The sequence below is a fragment of the Canis lupus genome, chromosome 8 (assembly GCF_003254725.2).
Source record: "Canis lupus dingo isolate Sandy chromosome 8, ASM325472v2, whole genome shotgun sequence".
NCBI classification, from domain to species: domain Eukaryota; kingdom Metazoa; phylum Chordata; class Mammalia; order Carnivora; family Canidae; genus Canis; species Canis lupus.
In genome coordinates, this window is record NC_064250.1 from 2803762 (window position 1) to 2826278 (window position 22517).

Here is a 22517-nt window from a genome sequence, read left to right on the forward strand (position 1 = left end):
TCTTATGATTGAGAATTTAGAGGCATTCTACATTCTACATTTTTCCTAATATTAAAATGCTGTAATGACCATATCTGTATGTAACTTTTCATTATTTAAAATTAACATATATGTGGGAATCCCTGGGTGGCTCAGCGGTTTAGCGCCTGCCTTGGGCCCAGAGTGTGATCCTAGAGTCCCGGGATCCAGTCCCACATCGGGCTCCCTGCATGGAGCCTGCTTCTCCCTCTGCCTGTGTCTCTGCCTCTCTCTCTCTGTCTCTCATGAATAAATAAATAAAATAAATAATAAATAAATAAAATCTTTAAAAAAGATTTAAATTAACATATATGTATATGAGTAAAAATACATATATAGAGGGATCCCTGGGTGGCGCAGCGCTTTAGCGCCTGCCTGCCTTTGGCCCAGGGCGCGATCCTGGAGACCCGGGGTCAAATCCCACATCGGGCTCCCGGTGCATGGAGCCTGCTTCTCCCTCTGCCTATGTCTCTGCCTCTGTGTGTGTGTGTGTGTGTGTGTGTGTGTGTGTGTGACTATCATAAATAAATTTTTAAAAAGTTTTAAAAACTTAAAAAAATACATATATAAAGTTTGTTTATATGTGAATCTGAAGCAGTCCTCATTTTCCCTATTTAGAGGATTCAAAATAAAGATTTTTAGCCAGCTTGGATATATAAACCCTTAGAGTTGTAGCTGAAATTGTCAAATTCTACTTTAAAATGTTTACTGTATTAATTTAGTTACATGTAAATATTTAAAATCACATATTTTATAACATAGTATATCATATTGAAATACTGTTTTTTCCATCCACATAATTCATAAAATTCTATTCAAATTCTCCACAAGCATCTCAAATCAATGTATTTGTCTTCAGTAGAGCTGCTTCTTTTAATCTTCAAACATTTTTCCAGAGTATATCAAAATCATTTGTGTAAGTTGAGTTAAAGCATATTATGAATCCATATATGAAACTATCACTGAAACATTTTGGAAAAAAAAAATTTGGAACCATGATACTATTCATAAAACATTCACATTCTCAAGAATAATTGCTAAAATAAGTACTAAATCCTTGTTAAATTACTTTCTCATCTTTCACTAATCTCATCTGTTGATGAGCCATGAACTAGCATTGATTGAGATGGTTCTAGGTTAATGTGTCTTCACTGAACTGTACTCAACTATACAAAATAAAATTGTGTAAAAGCATCATAATATACTGTCTTTTAAAATTGTTGTAAGGAATCAAATATAAGGCACTCTCTCTTCTCTGAGGATAATAACCCTCACTTTATATTCATACATAGCATTTTCCCACAGTGAATTCCTCGGAGTGAAAAGATTTCCTCAAACTAGCATGAGTATTTCCACCCTCTTGATATTAAATAATTAGCTTCCAATAAAAAAAATAACTATTTATATCATTACCAACATCTTGCCAGCACTGGGAACATCACCTTTTCTAACAAAAGTGTTGTTTAAATATCTGTCAGGAAAAAATGGTTTGTTAATGCTTTCTTTACGTTTTCTATTACTAGAAGGTTAAATTATTTTTCTAAGTTTGTTAAGCACTAACTTTCTTTATTTGTCCTTTGTCCATTTTTTCCCAGGTTCTTAGTATTTTATTGATTTTTTTGACTGTAATAATTTTGTGCCTCTGAGTTTTACAGCAATTCACCACAATAACAGCACGGTGAAAGGAAACTGAGGTATTCTGGGTGGCAAAGTGCCAAGGAAAGGGAGAAAGGAAGAGCGTTTTTGTATTGCTGTTTTTCACTGTGGTGGGCTACCACGGAGATTGAAGTGCATTAAGCCTTTATTCAAAAACACCCAGTTGTAATCCCCTACGTATGTCTCAGTATGAGGAGGAGTCCTCTGAGTGTCTGGGGGAAACTAATGCATGAGCTTTATTGCTCCCTTCCCCCGAATCCTTTCTTTCTTTCTTTATTTTTTTTTCATCCAAACATTTATTGAGTGAATTACGCTGTCAGAGAAACAAGTAATTAATGAAAATTCTGCTTTAAAGAGCTTACAATCTAGTCAAAAGAACATCCATAAATATGATATAAAAAAAAATATAAGGCAGATGCTGTTACAGTATTATAAAACAAAGCTGTTTTGTTTTCTGTAGGAGTAGACAGGAAACAATTTTGACTGGGAAAAGGGAGACAAAATTCAACCAAAGCTATAATTTTGACTGGTTGAATTTAGGGAATAAAATAAACATGAAGAAAGTCACCTGTATGGTATGTTTGGAAATGCTAAGTAGTCCAGTGTGGCTAGAACACAGGATGAAGCAAATCAGAGAGAATCATATATGGTAAGAAGCTTGGCTTTATTCTATATTCAAGAGTAATTTGATTTCTGGGAAAGTTAAGTAGTGAGTGGATGATATAGTTAGCTCTATAGTTGAAGCAAAATCTAGAATGATATGGAAGGGACTGAAAACACTGGCAAGATTAGCTAAGAGACTAAAATAATCCAGATAAGAAATAGAGTTGGCCAGAACCCCCAAATATAGAAATTAACAGGCTGGAAACACCCTGATTTGAACATAGGCAAGCCAAGAAAATATCTTAAATATTTATAATTTATTAAATTTAAAGAAATACAACCAGTTTAAATTATTCCTGAGTAGACTACAATTTTAAATAAAGAGAAAATAACTACAATATGCACAGGTAAAAACAGAGTTGAAACATTATTTTATAATGACTTATTAAAGTTATTTTCATCTACAGTAATTATTTCAAATAAGTATTGTAAAATGGAGCATGGGAATACTTAAATACATTAATTCTACCAATTATCTGTACATAATTTATGCAAAAATCTATGGTTTTTTTCTCCCATAATAAAAATACCAATAAATCAACTTTTCATATTTAAAATACATATTTATATAATGCCAATGAATTGTATTAGCTTGAAAAAATAAAGTGTGGCTGAAAATAATCACTATGAATTTACAAAACAGTTAGTATACTATCTGCTGTGCAGTCAACTAATGTTTATTGAGCACCTCCTATTTTCCAGAACCAAAAACATGTTACTTCATTGAATTCTCAAAACACGCCTTTGAGATTAAGTAGTAGTATTTTTTTTATAAAAAAAAAAAAAGGCAAGGTAAAGTGTGATAAGAACTGATAGGAAAAGAAAAGAACTGATAGGAACTTGCTCAATACTATAATCAGTAACATATTCAATTATATTAACTGTCAATTTTAAATCATTATTTTCTACATTTCTGTTGTTCCCACTCTTTTTCACATTTAAAAAAAATTTCTCATGGATATAAGCAATATTTTTATTTACATCACCATCATTCCTTTCTTGCTTGTCTAAGATCATTCCAGATCTACAGTTTCTTGCTTATAAATTTCAATAAAATACATATATATAAGTGGGCCTGTATAATATTAAAGAGTACTCTATCATTCTGGAATTTAAAAATGACAAAAGCACACATTTAAAGAAGCTACACATTAAATAGATATGTTATGATTTACAATTTTTGGTTTATAAATTATAACCTTAAATATAGAATGTTAAGGAGATTACCTGACTATGTATTATGATAGTCAGCTACATATAGGGTATTGAAATACATATTCTTTTAAGTTTAAAGTACCTCTCCTATGAACCGGACTAATGGTTATTATCACTCAAGTGGAATAAAATTATAAAAGGAGTACTATTATTACAAATAACTATAGTCAACAAGTCAAATACCACAGAATTCAATTCTGAGGATAATCCAATAGCAAATAACATCAAATACTAGCCAACATCTAGTATTTTTTTTTCCAACATCTAGTATTATGTAAGCATGTATTACCTTACCAAAAAGTTGTTCTATTAAAAAAGTATCTTAATAGAAAGGAAAGGAACTATAAACAGACTAGATTTTGTAAGTGCCCTAATTGTACAGATTACAGACTGAGGCTCCAAAGTAATTCGCCCCAATCACATGCCAAAGGTAGAACTGGCACTGATATCCAAGCCTGATTTCTCTTCTGGGCTCCTTTCACCATCTCCATGTTCTCCCATTTTATGAGTCATATTATTTATTCACTCTATTTTAACTTTAATTTAGAAGATTACCAAGTGGCGAAACTTCTTCCCTACAGTCCAACAACTCTCTTGTTTTTCTTAATAATGAACACTACAAGAATGGGATGCAGTTTTTAACATTAGAACATTTTCTTAGCTTAAGATGAGAACTTTATACCAGAAAAAGTTACATATAATTTAGTTTGGCTACAAAAAGCTTATATAAAAGTCATAGTGCTAAACTCTTTACACTCTATATCATGGTAACTTCATATGTTGTGAAATGATTTTCTATAATCTTTGACATTTTCTTCAGATAGCCAGTTTTCTTGTTTTAGCTGACTTATAAGAGCTTCCAAAGACTTCAATCTTCCAAGAGTTTGTTGTTCTTGTAGCTGGAGAAGAGTTATCTTTGAATGTAGTTTAGAAACTTTCTGCCAAAGATGTTCCTTATTTATATCTTGTCTGCAGTAAGAATGTTCAATTTGTAAAACTTCTGTCTCATAGTCTACATCCTTATATAAGGAGTCTTCAATGTCTAGATCTTCCATTTCCACAGTTTCTTTTTCAGCAGATACAAAAGAATTAATTGGTTTGGAATTTTCTGTGGGTACAAAAATGGCAATAACAGATTCTTTATTTGTATTTAACTCTTCGACTGTTTGAGTAATTGTGCTGAGTAAAAATGGACTTTCCTGTGCAGACTTAATTTCCATGGAATTATTTGTAAAGTTTGGGTTAGCAAGATGATTCGCAGTTATTTCAAACACTTCTTGGGTTTCCAAAAACGGCTGAACATCTTCAGAGTTTGAAGTTGTCAAGGTAATAGTTGTAGAATTTAGATTCTCAAAAAATGTGTGAAAACCACCTATATCTATGTCTTGGGTAACTGAAGTTTCCAAGGTAGATACTGGTATTCCAATATCTTGTTTAAGCAGATTAAGATTTAATATGTTATTTTGTATACATTCTGGTTTGGCAGCTGGTGGCTTCACCAAAGTAGATGAATTACGTAATTCTGTGTGTTCAGGGAGGATATTTGTATTAACCGTATTTTTCTTTAACTCATTTGAAGCAAATGATTCTTGTGACTTGGCTTTTAGGCACACTTCTTTCTCATCATCTAATTTTTTTCTTCTGAGATTTTTTTTTTTGGAAGGGTCTTTGTCCTGATCGTCTTCAGGCAAAGAAAATATTGTTGGAATTGCAGTTTGTTTCAAATATCGAATACCCCATCTGATGTCAAGAGAGTCAGGAGTAAAATGGTCACTACACAGGAACTGGTATTTCCTGGGTACCCATGAATCTCGTTTCATATTCTTTAACCATTTTTCAAGTCTTTCTTTGCCATGTAGAGGAAACGGGTAACAACTCAGCTTTCGTCCCCGATGGTTCCTACAGCAAATCGCCGCGCAGAAGCGAGGCATCCGAGGGGCCCGGCCGGGCGGCGAGGGGCGCTGGCGTGACCACCCCCCGCGCGTCGCCGAGCCCCGACTCCTTTCTTTGGAGATTTACTCCATATCCCCTACTACAATCATTGCAGAATGTGGGCACGAATCACCAAAGTTATCAGTGATAAATAACCCCAACCACATATTTTAATAACATTTATTAAATATCCTTGTGCAGTGTAAAATACCGTGGAAGAAGTACAGAGAACAGAAGTAACAATGGCTGTGAGCCTGGCTGCTGGGTCTCACACTTGTAAATGATGAACCCAGGTGAACCTGTGTCTGGCTGATTTACAAAATTTCTCCCTTCAAAGAGTTCGATGCCTAGTACAAAATAAAACAAGTGCTTGGAAAGTGATTGTTATGAATTGAATTTCTCTTCCTTGGAATATGACATGCTTATAGAGTCTTTTTTTTTTAAAGAACCAGAAGCAGATCCATGAGATGAACCTCTGACACCAAATCTCCAAATCCTAACAGTTCATGTGTCTTGTTCAAATGACAAACTGTGGAATGAGGGAGTAGGGGTGGCTAGGAGGTTGCTAGCAGGCCGTCCTGGACAAATGGCCAAGGGATGTGATGGAGAATATGGACTTTTCATAAATAAAATCTGAATTATCAGAAAGTCACAAGTAAGTAAACAGATGGTGGCAGGGGAAATTTTGCAGGTAGAGTTAGCTGGGAAATGATCTTGGAGATGAATCCTGAGCTGGTCTTTGAAGATAGTGAAAGATCTAGCACAATCAGGAATATTATTTCAGAGTCAAGGAATCTCCTTCTGTGACAGAATGCCACCAAGCAGTTTCCTCATCACCAAGCAAAGACACAATTTATCCCTACTCACCTAAACTGTGTGTTTTTGAAAGATATTTCCCGGGAACCAGGCAATACTTCTGTTCACTTCAGAGGATCAGTCAATGTTAATACCATAGATCTGAGAGCTTACGAGTCCTGGACTCTCCTTCACTTTTCTCTTGACCCTGCATATGTTTGATCCAAGAGCATAGGGATTAATCTCTTCATCCTGGGATTACAATCACCAGCTAGCACACCAAGTCCAATTTCTCTTTTTATTTCTAGAAGAGCAAAAGCAACGCAGAGGAGAATAAAATTATACCCAGACTTCCTTCCAGGTTGTGCAAAATAACAAGGCTTATGACTTAAAGGGTAGAATACATCAACTCAATCAAAATAAAATCAGAAGAGCCCATTTTCAGGGAATATAAACAATTCACAGATAACACTTAAATGAAATTCTCACTTTTGCTTATTTTCTAAAAGAGCAAATTCTTATAGATACAAATTTTTCGGCATAGAGTGTTGAGTTTTAACATTTCTTTCTGGTATAGCAGACTGGAGGCACTCACAGCCACAGAAAGAAGAAATAAGATAAGCCTCCCGCTTCATGTAAGAAATCATGCAGAAAAAAATATATCAAGCCAAAAAAAAAACATCTAAAACACTTTAAAAATTTCAGATTACCTGCCGGTCGCAATGGGAATGTGTAACTTTACAAAAGGTAGATATTTTTTCTGTCACCATCTTATCCTAGGGATCAATTTTAGCCTCATTGAGTCATCATGTCCATCTTAACATGATGTAGTACACAAGACACAGCATCACCATACAGTATTCCTGCCCCAAATGAGTAAATAAACCTAATCCAACCTTTAAGTTTAAAAAAAGATGAGGGAGCTAGAAGTACAAAATACAGGATTCCACAAAGAAACAATGAGACTAATCCAGAAAGTGAGATATTCTACAGGACAACAGGATGCGTCCCTTTGATAATCAGTGTTATGGGAAGAAAAAGACATACACTGGAGGGAAAGCAGTGGAAGGAGGACAAACACATGTTAAAGAAACATAAAACATTTAGCACCAAATGAAATGCATAATCTTTAATGGGATTCCTGTTTTTAAAAACCATCTGTACAAGACATCTGGGGAAGAATTAGGAAAATTTGATGGTGGACTGGCTATTAAATGATTTTAGGGAATTGTTAACTTTATTAGGTGGGAAGTGGTATTATACTTATGCAGGAAAATATTTTTGTTTTTTGTTTTTTTAAATGCATGCTGAAATGTTTAAGAATGAATTGCCTTGGGGGCACCTGGGTGACTCAGTCAGTTCAGCAACCAACTCTTGATTTTGATTCAGGTCATAATCTCAGGGTCATGAAATCAAGCCCTGTGTTGGGCTCCACATTCAGGGTGGACTTTGCTTGAGATGATTTCTCTCCCTTTCCTTCTGCCCCTCCCCTCTCTCAAATGCTATAAATCAATTAATCAATAAATAAACTAATTAAATAAGTAAACATTATTTTTAATGGAAAGTCTGAAGCACTGCCACAGAAATGTTGAATGGGTACTGAAGACAATGTAGTCAGACTCTATCACTTCACTGAGCTCTTTCTCTGTCACCAAAGCACAATTATCCTGGATCCAGCATCTGATCCCCAGTGTACCATCCCAAAAAAAGAAACCAGTGGCAAATCACTTGCATATCCATGGTCCTTGACTCTAGAGAATCCAACCAAAGAATCTGAGTCATATTTATAATTTTTACAGAACTAGAGGCTGCTGCTCTAGGCTTCTGATCATCATTCTGATGGTCAGATTCATTGATCAATCAAAGCATCTGCTACAATTGATCTGCTAATCACTAGCAAACAAGTTGAGAGTGCGGGAGCCATAGAGAAAGTTTGGGCCTTCCAGTTGCCACTGCAGCTTTGGCAGCACAAATATAGATGTAAAACAGTAAGTAGCTCCCAAAGTACAGGCAGACCATGGACCTATAGAGTCCCCAAGACCTTTGCAAGGAGTCCGTGAGGTCAGAACTATTTTCACAATAATACCAAACATTCCTTGCCCTTTTCATTGTGTTGCTATTTGCACTAATAGTGCAAAAGCAATGATAGGTGATGCTGCTAGCGCCTTGGCATGGATCAAGATAGGGGCATCAATTCTGTGTTAGTAGTCATTGTGTTCTCTACCTCCATGTATTTGCAGGGGGGGGGGGAATTCAGTGTTGCTTTAAAGTATTATTGACTGTATTAGTTTGCCAAGGCTGCCATAATAAAATACCACATACATAGTTTACAAAACAGAAATCTATTTTCTCATAGTTCAGAAGCTGAAAGTCCAAGATCAAGGTGCCTACAGAGCTGATCCCTGAGGCCTCTTCCTTTGGCTTGTATATGGCCACCTTCTCACAGGGTCTTTCCTCTGTGTATTCATAGCCCTGCTCTCCCTTCCTTTTGTGTGTCCAAATTTCCTCTTCTTATAAGAATGCCAGTTAGACTGGATTAGGGTCCACCCTAAGACTCATCCTAATCCAATCCAAACGGCCTCACTTTAACTTAATCATATCTTTAAAAATCCTATCTCTAGATACAGTCACATTCTTCTGAGGTACTGGGAGAGAGGACTTCAATATATAAATTGAGGGGAGCACGCAATTCAGTCTATAACATTGACAAAGCAGTAAAAACTATTAATTGTATTAAATCTCACCTCTTGCATATGTGTCATTTTGGTATTCTGTGACAAAAAAGGGTACACAAAGTTTTATGTACACATAAAATACTTTTGTGGCATTCTAAATTATGATAGTTATCTCAAGGGAAAACATTTGTACAATTGGTTGAATTGCAAGCTGAACTAGCCACTTTTTCCCTGAAACATCACTTTTGCTTGAAAAAATAACTGACAGATAAACTATAGTTATTCAGACTTGAGAATTTGGCAGGCATATTGAAAATGAATGAACTGAGCCTGTCACATCAAGAAAAACAACTGAAAGTTGTTGCTAATGATAAAAATCCAAGCTTTCTAGCCAAAGGTAGAGTTTAGGAAATCTTGTATCTGCCACCATGAGCCCCTCAACCTTTAAATTCTTATCTGATTTAAAGCTACTGATGGTGATATAACAACTATGATAGTTTCATACTCTATAATAAAATGCGTTAACATATGGAAGTTGCCTAAATCAGTGAACCAAATGACCAATGGATGATGTTACAAAACCATGCCTGGATGAAAGTTTCATCCAAAATGCAAACTAAACCAATGGATTCAACAGAGTATAAAAAGTTTATTAATATGATTTCAGATTCCATATTGCAACTAACATCTCGTTCGAACTATATATCTGCATAAAGGCCAGTGTTTTCTTATATTTTTTAACCAAACCAGCATATTGCAGAGACAGAATGTGTAAGTAGACCTGAGAATCCAGCTGCCTTCTTATAAGCCAGCTCTGCCCTGACAGATATTCGAATATGATCAAACACCCCCAGTATCTTTTCCTTCAGTCTACACTCCCCATGTTTTCTAGCTGTTCCTTCCTGTCCATGATATAAAGTATCTTCAACAGCCTGGTATTCTCCTTTGAATACCCTGCAGTTTGTCTATAACCGTCAGAGTATATGTCAATATACCAGGAGCTGGGGTGGAGATAAATAAAACTAGTTTAAAGCCTGGAGGCTGCCTCTGACCAACCTCTACTTCATTTCTTGCCATGGTATCCCATGAACTTTTTCAAAATGGTTGGAGTCTCTGAACACAGGGCCTGGTCTTAGACAATACTATGGAAGCCCAGTTTTCACACAGTTTCCATTTCCTCTGTTTCTCTCCCCACCAACACTGAGAATGAGGTTGCCCAGCACTGAGAACATGGCCCAGGCTCATTCTAGGAAGAGCTGAACCTGAGCATACACCCTCCCTGTGTCTGCTTGCTCCTCCCCTTTCCCACAGAAGGGCATCTCATACAATACTGTAAAACCACAGAGAGAGAAAGAAAATGACACGTTATCCAGGCTAGTCTCCGGTCACTTCAGGGAAGGAGGTCAGCTATGGGACTGACATGATACCCAGTGATAAATGCCAGAATAGAAACCAAAGAAGACTAAATATTTGCCTAAGTGTACCAAAAAATAGCATTGGACTAGGAATTGGGATATTTGATTTCTTGAACGTTGCTTTGAAACTGGGTACCTTGGTGAAGTTGTGAAACCTCTTTGGATCTTTCTAGACTCTTTCATCTGAACACCCAAAGGAGTGAATATATGATCACTCAGGTCTCCCCAGTTCTAGGGTGCCTCTCCAGAGACACAAGTGGTCTTTGATTACTCATTAGTGAAAAAGAATGTGATCTGAATGTAGATCAGGTGAAACTCATTTCTATGTGACTTTAGAATATATTTCTTGGTGTGCAGCAAATCACGAGACTTATCTTCCCTATGATGCTTAATTTAGGCTAATGTTAAAAATCAATTTGCCTACAACTAATGTTGCTATGCTCCACTAAAGAAGTGTAGGTAATATTCCGTAAGGCAGGCTGGCGCCAGCGAGAAAACAAAGGACTTGGAGTTGGGAACATGTGGATTCTGGCCATGGCTGCGTCACTTCCTAACTTATCCTCCCCAAACGTGAGATGAATTTCATCCTTAGAATGGATTCAGAAGATACTTTCTGAGCACTCACTGAGGCAGGCACTATGCCGGCCCAGAATACACAGAGATGAACCAGATAAAATCCCTTCTCTCAAGGGTCTCTACCTAATGAAAAAGAGAAAAATGGTTTTCATCCTCTTTTCTGCACATTTCTGTTGCAGGGAGGGAAAAGAAAGGTATCTAACCCAGCCTAGTCTTCCCAGGGAATTCACCAGCATAGATAAGACCAGAAAATGAATAGTATCTAAGGAAGTGGGTTATGGTCCAAATTGGGGAATAGAAGAAGGGAAGGACATTTCAGGCAAAAGCAATCAGATGACAAAGGCAAAGAGGTAGGAAATGACATGGTGCTTTTAGGAAGCAAGTAGTTCAGTGCAGCTGAGTTTAAGTGAGCTGAGCAAGTGAAAAAAGTACATGTAGGCCTGGTAGGTAGACAAAAGCCTGTGCTCCATATCATTTCATCTTGAGGATAATGGAGAGCTACCAATAATTTCAAGCATATAATTATATATTTGAGATCCTCCCGAGGCTTAGCATCTGTATTAATTAGCTATTTCTTGCTGTGATTATGATCTATAACAATCCCAAATTGTCAGTTGATTACAACAGCAAATATACATTGCTTTTGCTCACTGTTCTGCAGTCCAGCTGGACTTGGCTTCAAGACGTGAGTTGGATTCAGGTCTTCTCTACTTGTCTTCATTCTAGAACCCAGGCTGAAGCAGCAATGATCCCTGGAGTATACTCTTCTCATTTCAGAAGAAAGAGGTTTAGGAGTGCTGGTGAAAATCCATGATAGGACATCTCTTGGAGCCTCAGCTTAGACTAGCACACTGTCCCTTCCATATATTCTATCAGTCAAAATAGGGCCAAACCCCAAAGTCAACAGAGTGGGACGTATACTCTGCTTGTAGTGGGCCTTGCAAAGTCATGGGGCAAAGTACCTGGGCTACACACTTCTGTTGCAGAGAGGGAGTGAAGGATTAGAAGCCACAAGAGGCACATTCTCATCAGGATTCATCACCCCAGATCTCTCTGCCATGGCCAGGGGATTGAAGGTTCACTGCCCCAGACTCATAAGGTTGCCTGGTTTAAGTTTGGTATTACTCCCAAGTTCCACTGTTTTTTGGAGTTCCAAGTTGGAAGTTCCAAAGTTCCAACTTTGGAGTTACAAGTTCCCCAACTTTTTGTCTCCTATAACTAGGTCTATTCAAACCAGTTTCTAATGGCTGTTTGGGAAAGCCTTACACCAGCACTAGGAATGGGTCAGTGAGTCTCACATGGGTTAACGAGAACCCTAGTTCATTAACAAACACAGTAACCACCCACCTCCTGCCATTTCAAACCCTAGCACCTAAAACCAGTTCTACTCGAGTCTAGGTTATAGTTCCTTGTTCTCATCTAGCCCTACCCACGAGACCCACATTTCCTTGCTTTCTGCCCAAAGCCATCCTATTACATTACTATTGAGAGCATAACATTTCTTCTTTTCCCTTTTTCCTGTTTGTTCTTTGGTTTGTTTGGGTTTGTTTTGTTTTGTTTTTCAACAGAAGAATCTTAGGCTTTGTATATGGAGACAAATTTACTTGGAATTTATGGGACAGGCATGCAGTTGTAGGGTAGGAAGGAGTTGTCACAAAGATGATAAGTAAAATTGTGATAACTTAATCAAGGCATGAATTTGCATAAGATCAGCTAGACAGAGTGTGAAGAGAAATCTTTTTAAAACCTTTATCCCTTTTGGGGCATCTTGGTGGTTTAGTCAGTTAAGGTCTGCCTTCGGGCTCAGGTCATGATCCCAGGGTCCTGGGATTGAGCTCGGGCTCCCTGCTCAGCAGGGAATCTGCTTCTCCCTTTCCCTCTGCCCCTTTCCCCTGCTTATGCACACTTGTTCTCTCTCTCTCAAATAAATAAATAAAATCTTTGTAAAAATAAAGAAAGAAAATCTCAGGCCCTTTTGATAGCAACAGCAGCAAAATGCACACTCTCCTTAAGTGGTTATCATTTAATAATGTCACCTGGCTTTCATTGTAATAGTCACAGAGATCACAGGCAAACTGGGACCAGTATGTTAAGGGCCCCAGAGGAGTTTTCAAAAAGGAAATAACCTGTTGAAAACCACAGGTCAGACAAGAAGATGAATAGCAAGCATCCGCTGAATTTAGCCAGAGCCACTGTGTCTTGTTGCATGGGCCATGCCTTGCACAAGGGCACTCAGTCCTTGGGGTCAAGTGGGGCTAAAATTCAGCTTGTGCTCTGCCAGCCGAGCCAAGGCCCTGGTGGAGAGGTGCATCAGCTGGAGAAAGGGACAGCTTTTATACAGCACACAAAGGTGCCATCTCTTTGTCAAGCCTGAGCCAGAGGGGGTGCCTCTGCATATGCCCAGCAGGTTTGCCCTTTCTACATCACACAAAGCACCATATGGGCTACTGGCTCTGGATTTAGCCACTAGGGACTCAATGGAGAGGATGAAATTTTAAATTTACATGAAAGCCCTTTGTAAAATGTATAACACTATTCAGGTGTAAAGTGGGACAGGCAGAGGTGATTCAGAGGCTTAGCAGGTCACAGGAGAAATAACACTGACCACAAACCCACAGCCCAACCACAGCATGTAGAATCCACTTGAGACATCCAGAAATCTGACAAACTCCTCTATGAGAAACCATTTGAGAGTAGACTGGCCAGAAGGCACAGATGGGAATGGACATGATGCCTTCTGAATGCCCATTCTAGTCGCACGCTCCAGGCCAGGTCTGGCCAAGAGGCCGAAAAGCCTCAGACAGAAGCAACTGGGCAAGCTTGTTGCAAGCCTAACTGCCAAAACCCTTTCATCTTGCTGGAGCTTGACTTGGAGAAAACATCAGGCCCCAGCGGTTCTCAGACGCCACACAGAGTGAAACCACGGGAGGTTTTTGTAAAGCCCTGTAGCACTGTGATTGGAGGGATACCCACAGTGCTACAAAACCCACAGAGACCTATACAAAAACTGCAGGGCCAAAGGTGGCATTTCCCTGAGAAATCCTCAGCTTGCCTACAATACCCCAGGGGATGAACCCTGCAGGAAACCACCTCTCTTTGCTCAGGGACCCAGGAAGGACACCAGGAAGTCGACCCAACCAAGAGAAGTGACCCCAGCTGCTGGCCTCTCAGTCACTGCTGCCTTCCTTGGATCAAACTGGCATTTCAATATGCTTCTATAGCCACATGTGGAGAATACAAAAAGAGTGTTTTTTTTAAAAACGTTTGTTGTCTTGGTTCATGTTGATTCTATGGTAAGAGTTATATGAGCCATCTCATGTGGAATTTCTGAATCCAAATCCCTGGAGAGATTTGCCAGAGTGCTCTGCTTTGCAGTTTGAGAAGACAAATTCCAAGAGAGACTGATTTGTTTTTAAGCAATCTCCAGCCGTAGTTGTTCATTCTAAAAGCGGACTGTACTGTAAATCACCAGAACCTCATCAGTGCTTCACAATGCCCAGTCACCTCTTGTTATGCCACACATACTCTCCGTCCTTAAAGCAGCACTAATGAATGTGAAGGCTTTGACTCTGGAAATAGTCATGAATCCAAGATTCATCTTCTTGGCAATACCAGTTTTCCAAGACTGAGAGTTAGGCGTGGGTCTAGGAGTGAGAAGAGTCTAAAACAAGAGAAAGAAGTAATTCAGAGAATATCACGAAGCATACTATACCAGAAAGTTCACTGTAGGAATACATGCTCCTACCTACTCCTCAGTCAACAGCCTCCCAAAAGCAAACCCACCCCACCTATGGTTAATTAAATCATCATGAATCACTTGGATAAGCAATGAGGGCATCTTTCTAAGAACTGAGCCCTAAAGACCCTCCAGTCCTAAAGCTGATACGAAGAGGAACGCCCAAGGAGAGCTGCTGAAGTTTTTGGAATGGCCTCAATCACTGTGTTACAAATAAGCTCTTCTTTGGAAAAGGAACTCACCTGGTTGTAGAAGCAAGTAAGTAACTCATTTGTCTGTTCTTTGGGTTTGGGGGGGGTCTTTCATGTAAGGGGGCAGAAATATCAGGTAATAGCATCAAAATAGTGTCAAGGAGGACTGTGGGGAAGATGTGAACTATGGTTAGTCCCTCCGTAGGAGCTGGGAAGAGGTTTGTCTGTAAAAAAAATTGAATCTGGGCTGTGAAAGAACCCATACAGCTCTGGAGAAACAGAAAATTTTGCCTAATCTGTGGGATTCAGGTCCAGGCTGGAGAGACCACAGATTGTTTGGCTTAGCTTAACCCCAAGGAGAGAGCTGATCGGAAAAAAAAAGTTGATCTGAGTCTGTGATTCTATCAAAGTTCTCCAGATATAAATAATTCTGACCTTCTTTAGGCTGAGAGAGAGAGAGAGTTCACTGGCCATAGAGGGTGAGGCCAGAGGGTGGTCACTGGTGTCACTACATTTCTCTTCAGAAAAAAAGGAACCAGTTCCAAACATCTGCTTCTAACTGTTTGAGTTGCAGATGGAAGCTAGGTCACTAGAAAAGATGTGGGAACATTCTGGTTCCCAATGAGACCAGATTCCAAGCAGAACAAAGTGAATGTGTAATGCTTCCAACTAAGAAATGCTTTAAAGTCTATAAGACACAGGCAGGAGTAAGTCCCTAAGGACTCGTGGGGTTCATCTTCCTCACTAAGAGGACATGAAGCCACTCACTAATTAACTGTTATAAAATAATCAATGCTAAAGTTGTCAAATTATTGTACTCAACATAGAAGTCATCTTTTCATGTCATTTAAGTGATATTTGAATCCAACCATGTCTTGCTTTAAAAAAAAAAAAAGGTGGCAGCTTCCAGTTAGATAGTGGATATTAATATTAAGCCATCAAATGTAAAAAACAAATACAAAACCCCATTTCAAAGGTGTGAGGGAAGTCTAACAGTGAGATCAATGGTCCCTAATCTGCTGAGCTGGCTACTAGAAAAGTGACAGCACACTCTAGCCTGATGCTTGGCATTCAGCTTGTGTTTTCCAAGGTGAAAGTAGGCTCCAAAGAAGCATGGCAGAAGAATGTGATGGGGTGGGCTCCTCTCCAGAGAATGCCTGGGTGTATGATTGCAAGAGGCATAGCATTGGGGGCTAAGGAAAGGAGAAGAAGGAGTGCAAAGGGCACCTGGGTGGCTCAGTTGGTTAAGCAACCGACTCTTGATTTCAGCTCAGGTCATGATCTCAGGATCCTGGGAATGAGCTCTGCATATGTAGATACGTAGGGCTATGCTCTCTGCACAGAGTCTACTTTAGGATTCTCTTTCACCCTCTGCCCCTACTTTTGCTGTATTCTCTCTCTCTCTTTCTCTCTCTCTCTCAAAACAAATCAATAAATCTTAAAAAAAAAAAAAAAAAAAAAAAGGAAGGAGCGCAGGCTGGCCATTCCCAGACTTCACACTATGGGGAGAAGTGGGGTAGGGTTTTGCACCCAGAAAGAGATAGAGATCCAAAGCTATGCTAGCACAGTCAGGGCTGAAAAATTCTGAAAGAGAGAGAGGAGAGAAGAAAGAAAGAAGAAAGAAGAAAGAAAGAAAGAAAGAAAGAAAGAAAGAAAGAAGAAGGAAGGAAGAAGAAAGAAAGAAGAAAAGAAAGAAAGAAAGAAAGAAGAAAGAAAGAAAGAAGAAAGAAAGAAAGAAAGAAAGAAAGAAGAAAGAAAGAAAGAAGAAAGAAAGAAAGAAAGAAAGAAAGAAAGAAGAAAGAAAGAAAGAAAGAAAGAAAGAAAGAAAGAAAGAAAGAAAAAGAAAGATCATGGCAAAATTTTGAAACTTCAACTAGTTCAGGCTCCTGCCCTTATACCTCATTGGCTTTAAAATTTCTCACTAAAATAATTGTTCATCCACATTCCCTGTGAAGTTACTGAATGATTTCCCTAGTCTCCCTTTGTTCACCGTGTCTTCTTAATAGATTAAGTCCTTCTGTTTTCTGAGCTAATGATCCAATGTTTCCCAAAGTGTGGATGCACAAACCATATTTTACATGGTATATAGACTTTTATTTTATTTTAATTGTACTATCTTTTAATGGATATCAGAATAGTAACAACTAGGTTGTCAAACCCATGTGACTTAAAGTTTAATTATATTTAAAGTCAAAAAGTGAGTAAATTTAAAGAAAACTATTAGGCAAATTATATGACAAATGGATGTGACCAAAAGAAAGAAGAAAAAAACTCAGAGATGTGACTAATCAAAGGCTAAGAAACACTGATCTGGTACATTCCATCCTCCTTTGAAATGAAAAGATAAGGGGCATCCAAAGAGAGAAGGATCCAGAATATCTTTGAATGGTGTCTTCTTTTTTAGCCAACTAATATTGGATTGAGGAGGCCTCACTGCAAACCCAGAGCCTTTATTTTCGCAGAAACCTACTTTCTTTTGAAGCTTCCTTTTCCTTGGATGCTCCTTTCAAGTTCTTTCCTGCAGGACTCCTGAGTAGCACAAAGCTGACAATAGATGTACACAAACCCACAGCCCCAGATCCATCAGCCTTCTAGCCCTTGGCGAGAGAAAACCTGGGGATGCCACCTGACTTCATGAAACAGAACCAGAGAACAGGACAAAATAGCAAGGAATAAAGAGCCACAATATAAATGTGTTCTACTGATAGTGACAACGATTGGAGTCCAGAAAAGGCACAAGGTCATCAGGAACATCTTCATTAAATTGGATCATGAGACACACTTAGATTAATATGTAGTATTATATCTACCACTTTCTGAGTGTCTACTGTGTATCAGGCCACTGGACAAGGCACTTCTTTTTTTGAGATTCCAAGGTTTTGGGGTTTTTTAAATTTTTTTTTAAGATTTTATTTATTTATTCATGAGAGACACAGAGAGAGAGAGGCAGAGACACAGGCAGAGGGAGAAGCAGGCTCCATGCAGGGAGCCTGACGTGGGACTCAATCCCGGGTCCCCAGGACCAGGCCCTGGGCCGAAGGTGGCGCTAAACTGCTGAGCCACCCAGGCTGCCCGGGTTTTTTCATTTAAACTGAGTTAATTAACATATAATGCATTATTAGTCTCAGAGGTAGATGTCAGTGATTCATCAGTCTTATATAATAACCAGTGCTCATTACATCATGGATGAGACACTTTATTAATGAATGCCAATTTATGCACTTCTCACTGTGACCATGCAGAACTATGACCTGCTTGTTTATAGATGGTGGATTCTCCAAGATCACAGAGCTTAGCAAAGTCAGAATGTGTGTCATCTGTCTGATTCCAGTCTCTGTGCATCTTAAGAACTTTTCTATGGAGACTGCAGTTTGAGGCACACATGGAGGATTTTCTTACCTGGCCCAGCCTCGTCCTCCTCCTCTACTGGACTCCTTTCCAAGCTGCCTGCGCGTGAAGCCACTATTAGGCTGTTTCCCTTGCAACCACCATCTCCACCACCATCCTTCCCCAAGGAAGCTCTTCCACCGCCATACCAAAACCAGTTACTCAAAGAGGTATTCTTCAGGCAAGACCCATTCCTCACACTACATCCCTGGACTCAAGGGTCCCTATACTCAGGAAGAAGTAGCTAATGATAAGATTATCATCCCGAGAAAGATGAGTACAGAAAAATCCCAAACTCGTCAATGTGTTTCTAAAATACCAAAAGATAATTTTCTCACACCTGTCTTTGGCATTCCCTCTCACTTAGGATGTACATCTCCCAGAACAAAGTGTACTTTTTTAAAATTTGAGTATAGTTGACATACAATGTTACATTAGTTTCAGGTGTACAACATAGTGATTCAACAGGTTTGTATATTATGCTATGCTCACCACAAGTGTAGCTATCATCTGTCCCTATACAATACTATTACAGTATCTTAGACTATATTCTCTCTGTTTGCCTTTATCTTATGTTGTGACTTATTCATTCTGTAACTGGAAGCCTGTATCTCCCACTCCCCTTCCCCTTCTTGCCACTCCCCAACCCCCTCCCCTTTGGCAACCACCAGTTTCAGAATGGAGCCTGTGCCCTATAGTTCCTTTGGCCTGGTACCATTATTTCCCAGAGATTCAAAAAGCTCTCTCTCCTTCTCCAGGTCTTTACTCAATGTCACTTCTAGTGATGGCTTCCCCAACCACCTCCTGTCATTCTGTAGTCCCCTTACCCTGTTTTATTTCTATACCCTCACCTCCACCTGAAACTTCATATACTCACTTACCATCTGTCTTCCTTGCCCCCTGAGGGCAAAGACTCTGAATTGTTCCTCACTGTATTCACAAATACAGTGAAGGCACTAAATAAACGTTTGTTGAATGAATGAATGAATAATCATTATGGCATAAGGCAAAGGGAAACGGAAATAAAAGCCAACTGAACCTGCAGAGGCAAGCCTAAGTCCTAGCTCTGCAACCTTTGACAAGTCACCGTCCCTGTATCTTGGGTGCTCTTCTAGCTGCTGAGTGAATCAGCATGAACAAAGCAGACAAAAATTCATGCCTTATCGGAGCCTTCATGCTGATGGCAGAGGACAGATGGTAAACCAAATAAATAAATAAAATATATAATATTTTAGGTGGTAATAAGCCCTGTGAAGGAAAAATAAAACAGGAAAGGGAATGCAGAAGACTAGCAGAGGGAGCAGTGTGCAGTTTTTAACAGAGGAGTCCCAGAAGGCCTCACTGGAAAGGTGACATTTGACAGAGACCTGAGGGGGTGACAGAGTGAGCCACATGCAGAAATCCCAAAGAAGAACACTTCCAGGCAAGGGGAACGCAGTGCTGCCTAGAGTGTGTGAAGCATAGTGAGGAGGCCCATGTGGCTGGAGGAAGGAGAGTGACAGGGAGAGAATTTGAAAAGGGGGTCAGGTTGGTAATAGGCCTAGGGACAGGGAAGCTCATAGGCCACCGTAAGAACTCTGGTGTGGGGACTAGAAAGGGAAGATTGGAGAATGGGATGGAGGTCACAGCTGACCTCGAGAAAGGACCAGGGGAGACAGAAACTTGGATTTCTGGCTTCACTCATACCCCTAAGAAGTGAGCACTCTCATCTTAAACTCCAAAGAAATAGGATTCTCTTCTCTCTTAACAATCTTTCCCTAACATCCTGCCCCTGGGTAGCTCTGTGCTTAGGAAAATTATACCCCTTGCTTCAAGTAAAATGTGTCTTCTCTGGGTCTAACCCTAATGAACATTCTAATCATTCTACCAAGGCTTTCTATTTACAGAATGCTTTATACATAGCCTTTCATTTCATCTTAGGAACCACCCCCCCCCCCCATACAGAAGATATTACCCTCACTTTATAAAGGAGGCAGATGAGGCTTTATGAAAATGGCTACGATTATTCATTCAGTGAGGAACAAAGTCCAGTTAGATTTCAGGTTCTCTGACATCTTTCTACTTCACCACAACTGAAACCCACTTTTCATTTTAGTGATTCTGAAAGTAGATCTGCAGTCCTTTACAGGGCTGGAAGCAGATCTGAAAATGTAGTCTCTCCCTGGTTTTTATAAGTGACAGGGGCAATCTTACAGACTCTGATTTTTACAGAGGCTAATTTAACTGTCACTTTTAAGTGTGAGTATTTCATGAAAGCTTGCTACAATGCGATATTCATGAATATGTTATTAAAATGCACTGAAGACTCTAATTCTAGTTTATACTAAGAAGTCTGGCTGTTGCACAATGCTTGACGACGATACAAAGCTCATACAGAGTATGAAGTGGAATTCCCCTAAAATGAGGAATGAGTGAGGTACATAACTCACTAGATCTTTGCCCCACCTAAATGTAGCCCAAAGGCTGAGAACCACTACTCTATGACCAACATTCCACCTTCCTTCTCTCCTGATCAAACTAAGAAACTCCTTCCAGTCTCTCTCATTCAAAGCACAAACTCATTCTCTCTCATTCAGAGCACAAATTCAGATTACAACATGGCAAAGGTTCAGATTTCTATTTGACACAGGAATCACCTTCTGCTTTGTCTTGAAGGATAGCCCCCAAGTCTAAAGATGAGACAGAAATACCATCCATGATATCATGTGACTTGGCAACTGGTACCAGGGTTGCCATAAAGAGAAAGCAAGGCCATTTTAAAATTATGTCTATCAGCTGTGCAGTATCCATGATCTTTGGCAAAGGAGCCTATCTGGTGGTAGAACCATGTAAGTGACTCTTTTTTTCTTCTTATGATCACTATGTTTAGCAATTTTCTTTGTTAAATATTTTCCCAAGTCACTAGGTTGGGAAACACTTGAAAAGATCTAACCAGGGATCCCTGGGTGGCGCAGCGGTTTGGCGCCTGCCTTTGGCCCAGGTCGCGATCCTGGAGACCCGGGATCGAATCCCACATCGGGCTCCCGGTGCATGGAGCCTGCTTCTGTCTCTGCCTCTCTCTCTCTCTCTCTCTCTCTGTGACTATCATAAATAAATAAAAATTAAAAAAAAAAAAAAAGAAAAGAAAAGATCTAACCAGTGTGTAATTTAGCAAGGGATGATTTGAGCAACAGGGTCTGAGTCTCTGATAAGATCCAGAATGAGGTATGTGCTGCAGTGGTCCTCCTGACCCACGATCTTTCCTGGAGAATATGTGTTGTCTTCCCTCCACCTGATTAACTTTAGATAACCAACTTACCACCTGTGTGTTCACTATTCACAGATCCAGGTCATAACCAGACCTGTACTAAATACATCTAATAAAAGAGAGATGTGATAATGAGCATGACAGACCAAGAATTCAAAGACCAAATTCCAATTCTTCTCTTTGACCGACAAGGTCTATGACTTGACTTCACTGAACTTTAGTTTCCCTCTACCTAAGCCAAGTGATTTACAAGGTGTCTCCCAGCTTGAGCACATTATGATTCTGATTATCATCCAAACCAATTCTTAGGGAAGATTTAGTAGGAAAAGCAAAGAAGTCCAATAGTCTGAGTGTCTTATGACACAGTAGCAATTCTGTGATTTGATTTTTTTAAAGTTTTATTATTTATTTGAGAAAGAGAAAGAGAATGGTGGGGGAAGGGCAGAGGGAGAAATAGTCTCCCCGCTGAGCAGGGAGTGCAAAGGTGCAAAGCGGTGGGAGAGGGGGGGTTCAATACCAGGACCCTGGAATCACAACCTGAGCTGAAGGCAGATGCTTACCAACCGAGCCACCCAGGCACCCCTCTATGATTTGACTTTTTAAAAGGTACTGTAAAAAGAGTCAAAACTGTCCCTATGCATCCATTAATTAACCTATGTTTCATCACAGAAGTTTGACAAGTGACTGCTGAGGTTCCTTCCAGTCCTATTATCTATTACTCTGATTCAATGCATGGAAACTAGGCCTAGAGACCTGGGTGTAAGACTTAGCCCACCACTCACTATTTTAACCATACTTAGTTTCAGAGACTTCATCTGTAGGAAGGATCTAATAATATCACTTTGACAAGTGACTGATGAGGCTCCTTCCAATCCTATCATCTACTATTCTAGTTCAATGCATGGAAATCACAGAGAACTGGGAGTAAGGTCCTGCCCAGCCACTCACTATCTTAACCATACTTAGCTTTAGTGACCTCATCTGTAAGAAGGATCTAATAATATGACCTCA

At 39.3% G+C, this 22517-nt stretch overlaps 1 protein-coding gene across 1 annotated transcript; it reads right to left on the reverse strand.

Annotated features, from left to right (window-relative positions):
* Positions 1–2575: 2575 nt before the first annotated feature.
* LOC112657839 (THAP domain-containing protein 5-like) lies at positions 2576–14682 on the reverse strand. The gene is given in 2 exon segments (XM_035719673.2): positions 2576–4357; positions 4359–14682. Coding segments are annotated over 2 exon segments (1173 nt in total). The 5' UTR covers positions 5484–14682; the 3' UTR covers positions 2576–4309.
* Between the last annotated feature and the right edge of the window lie 7835 nt (positions 14683–22517).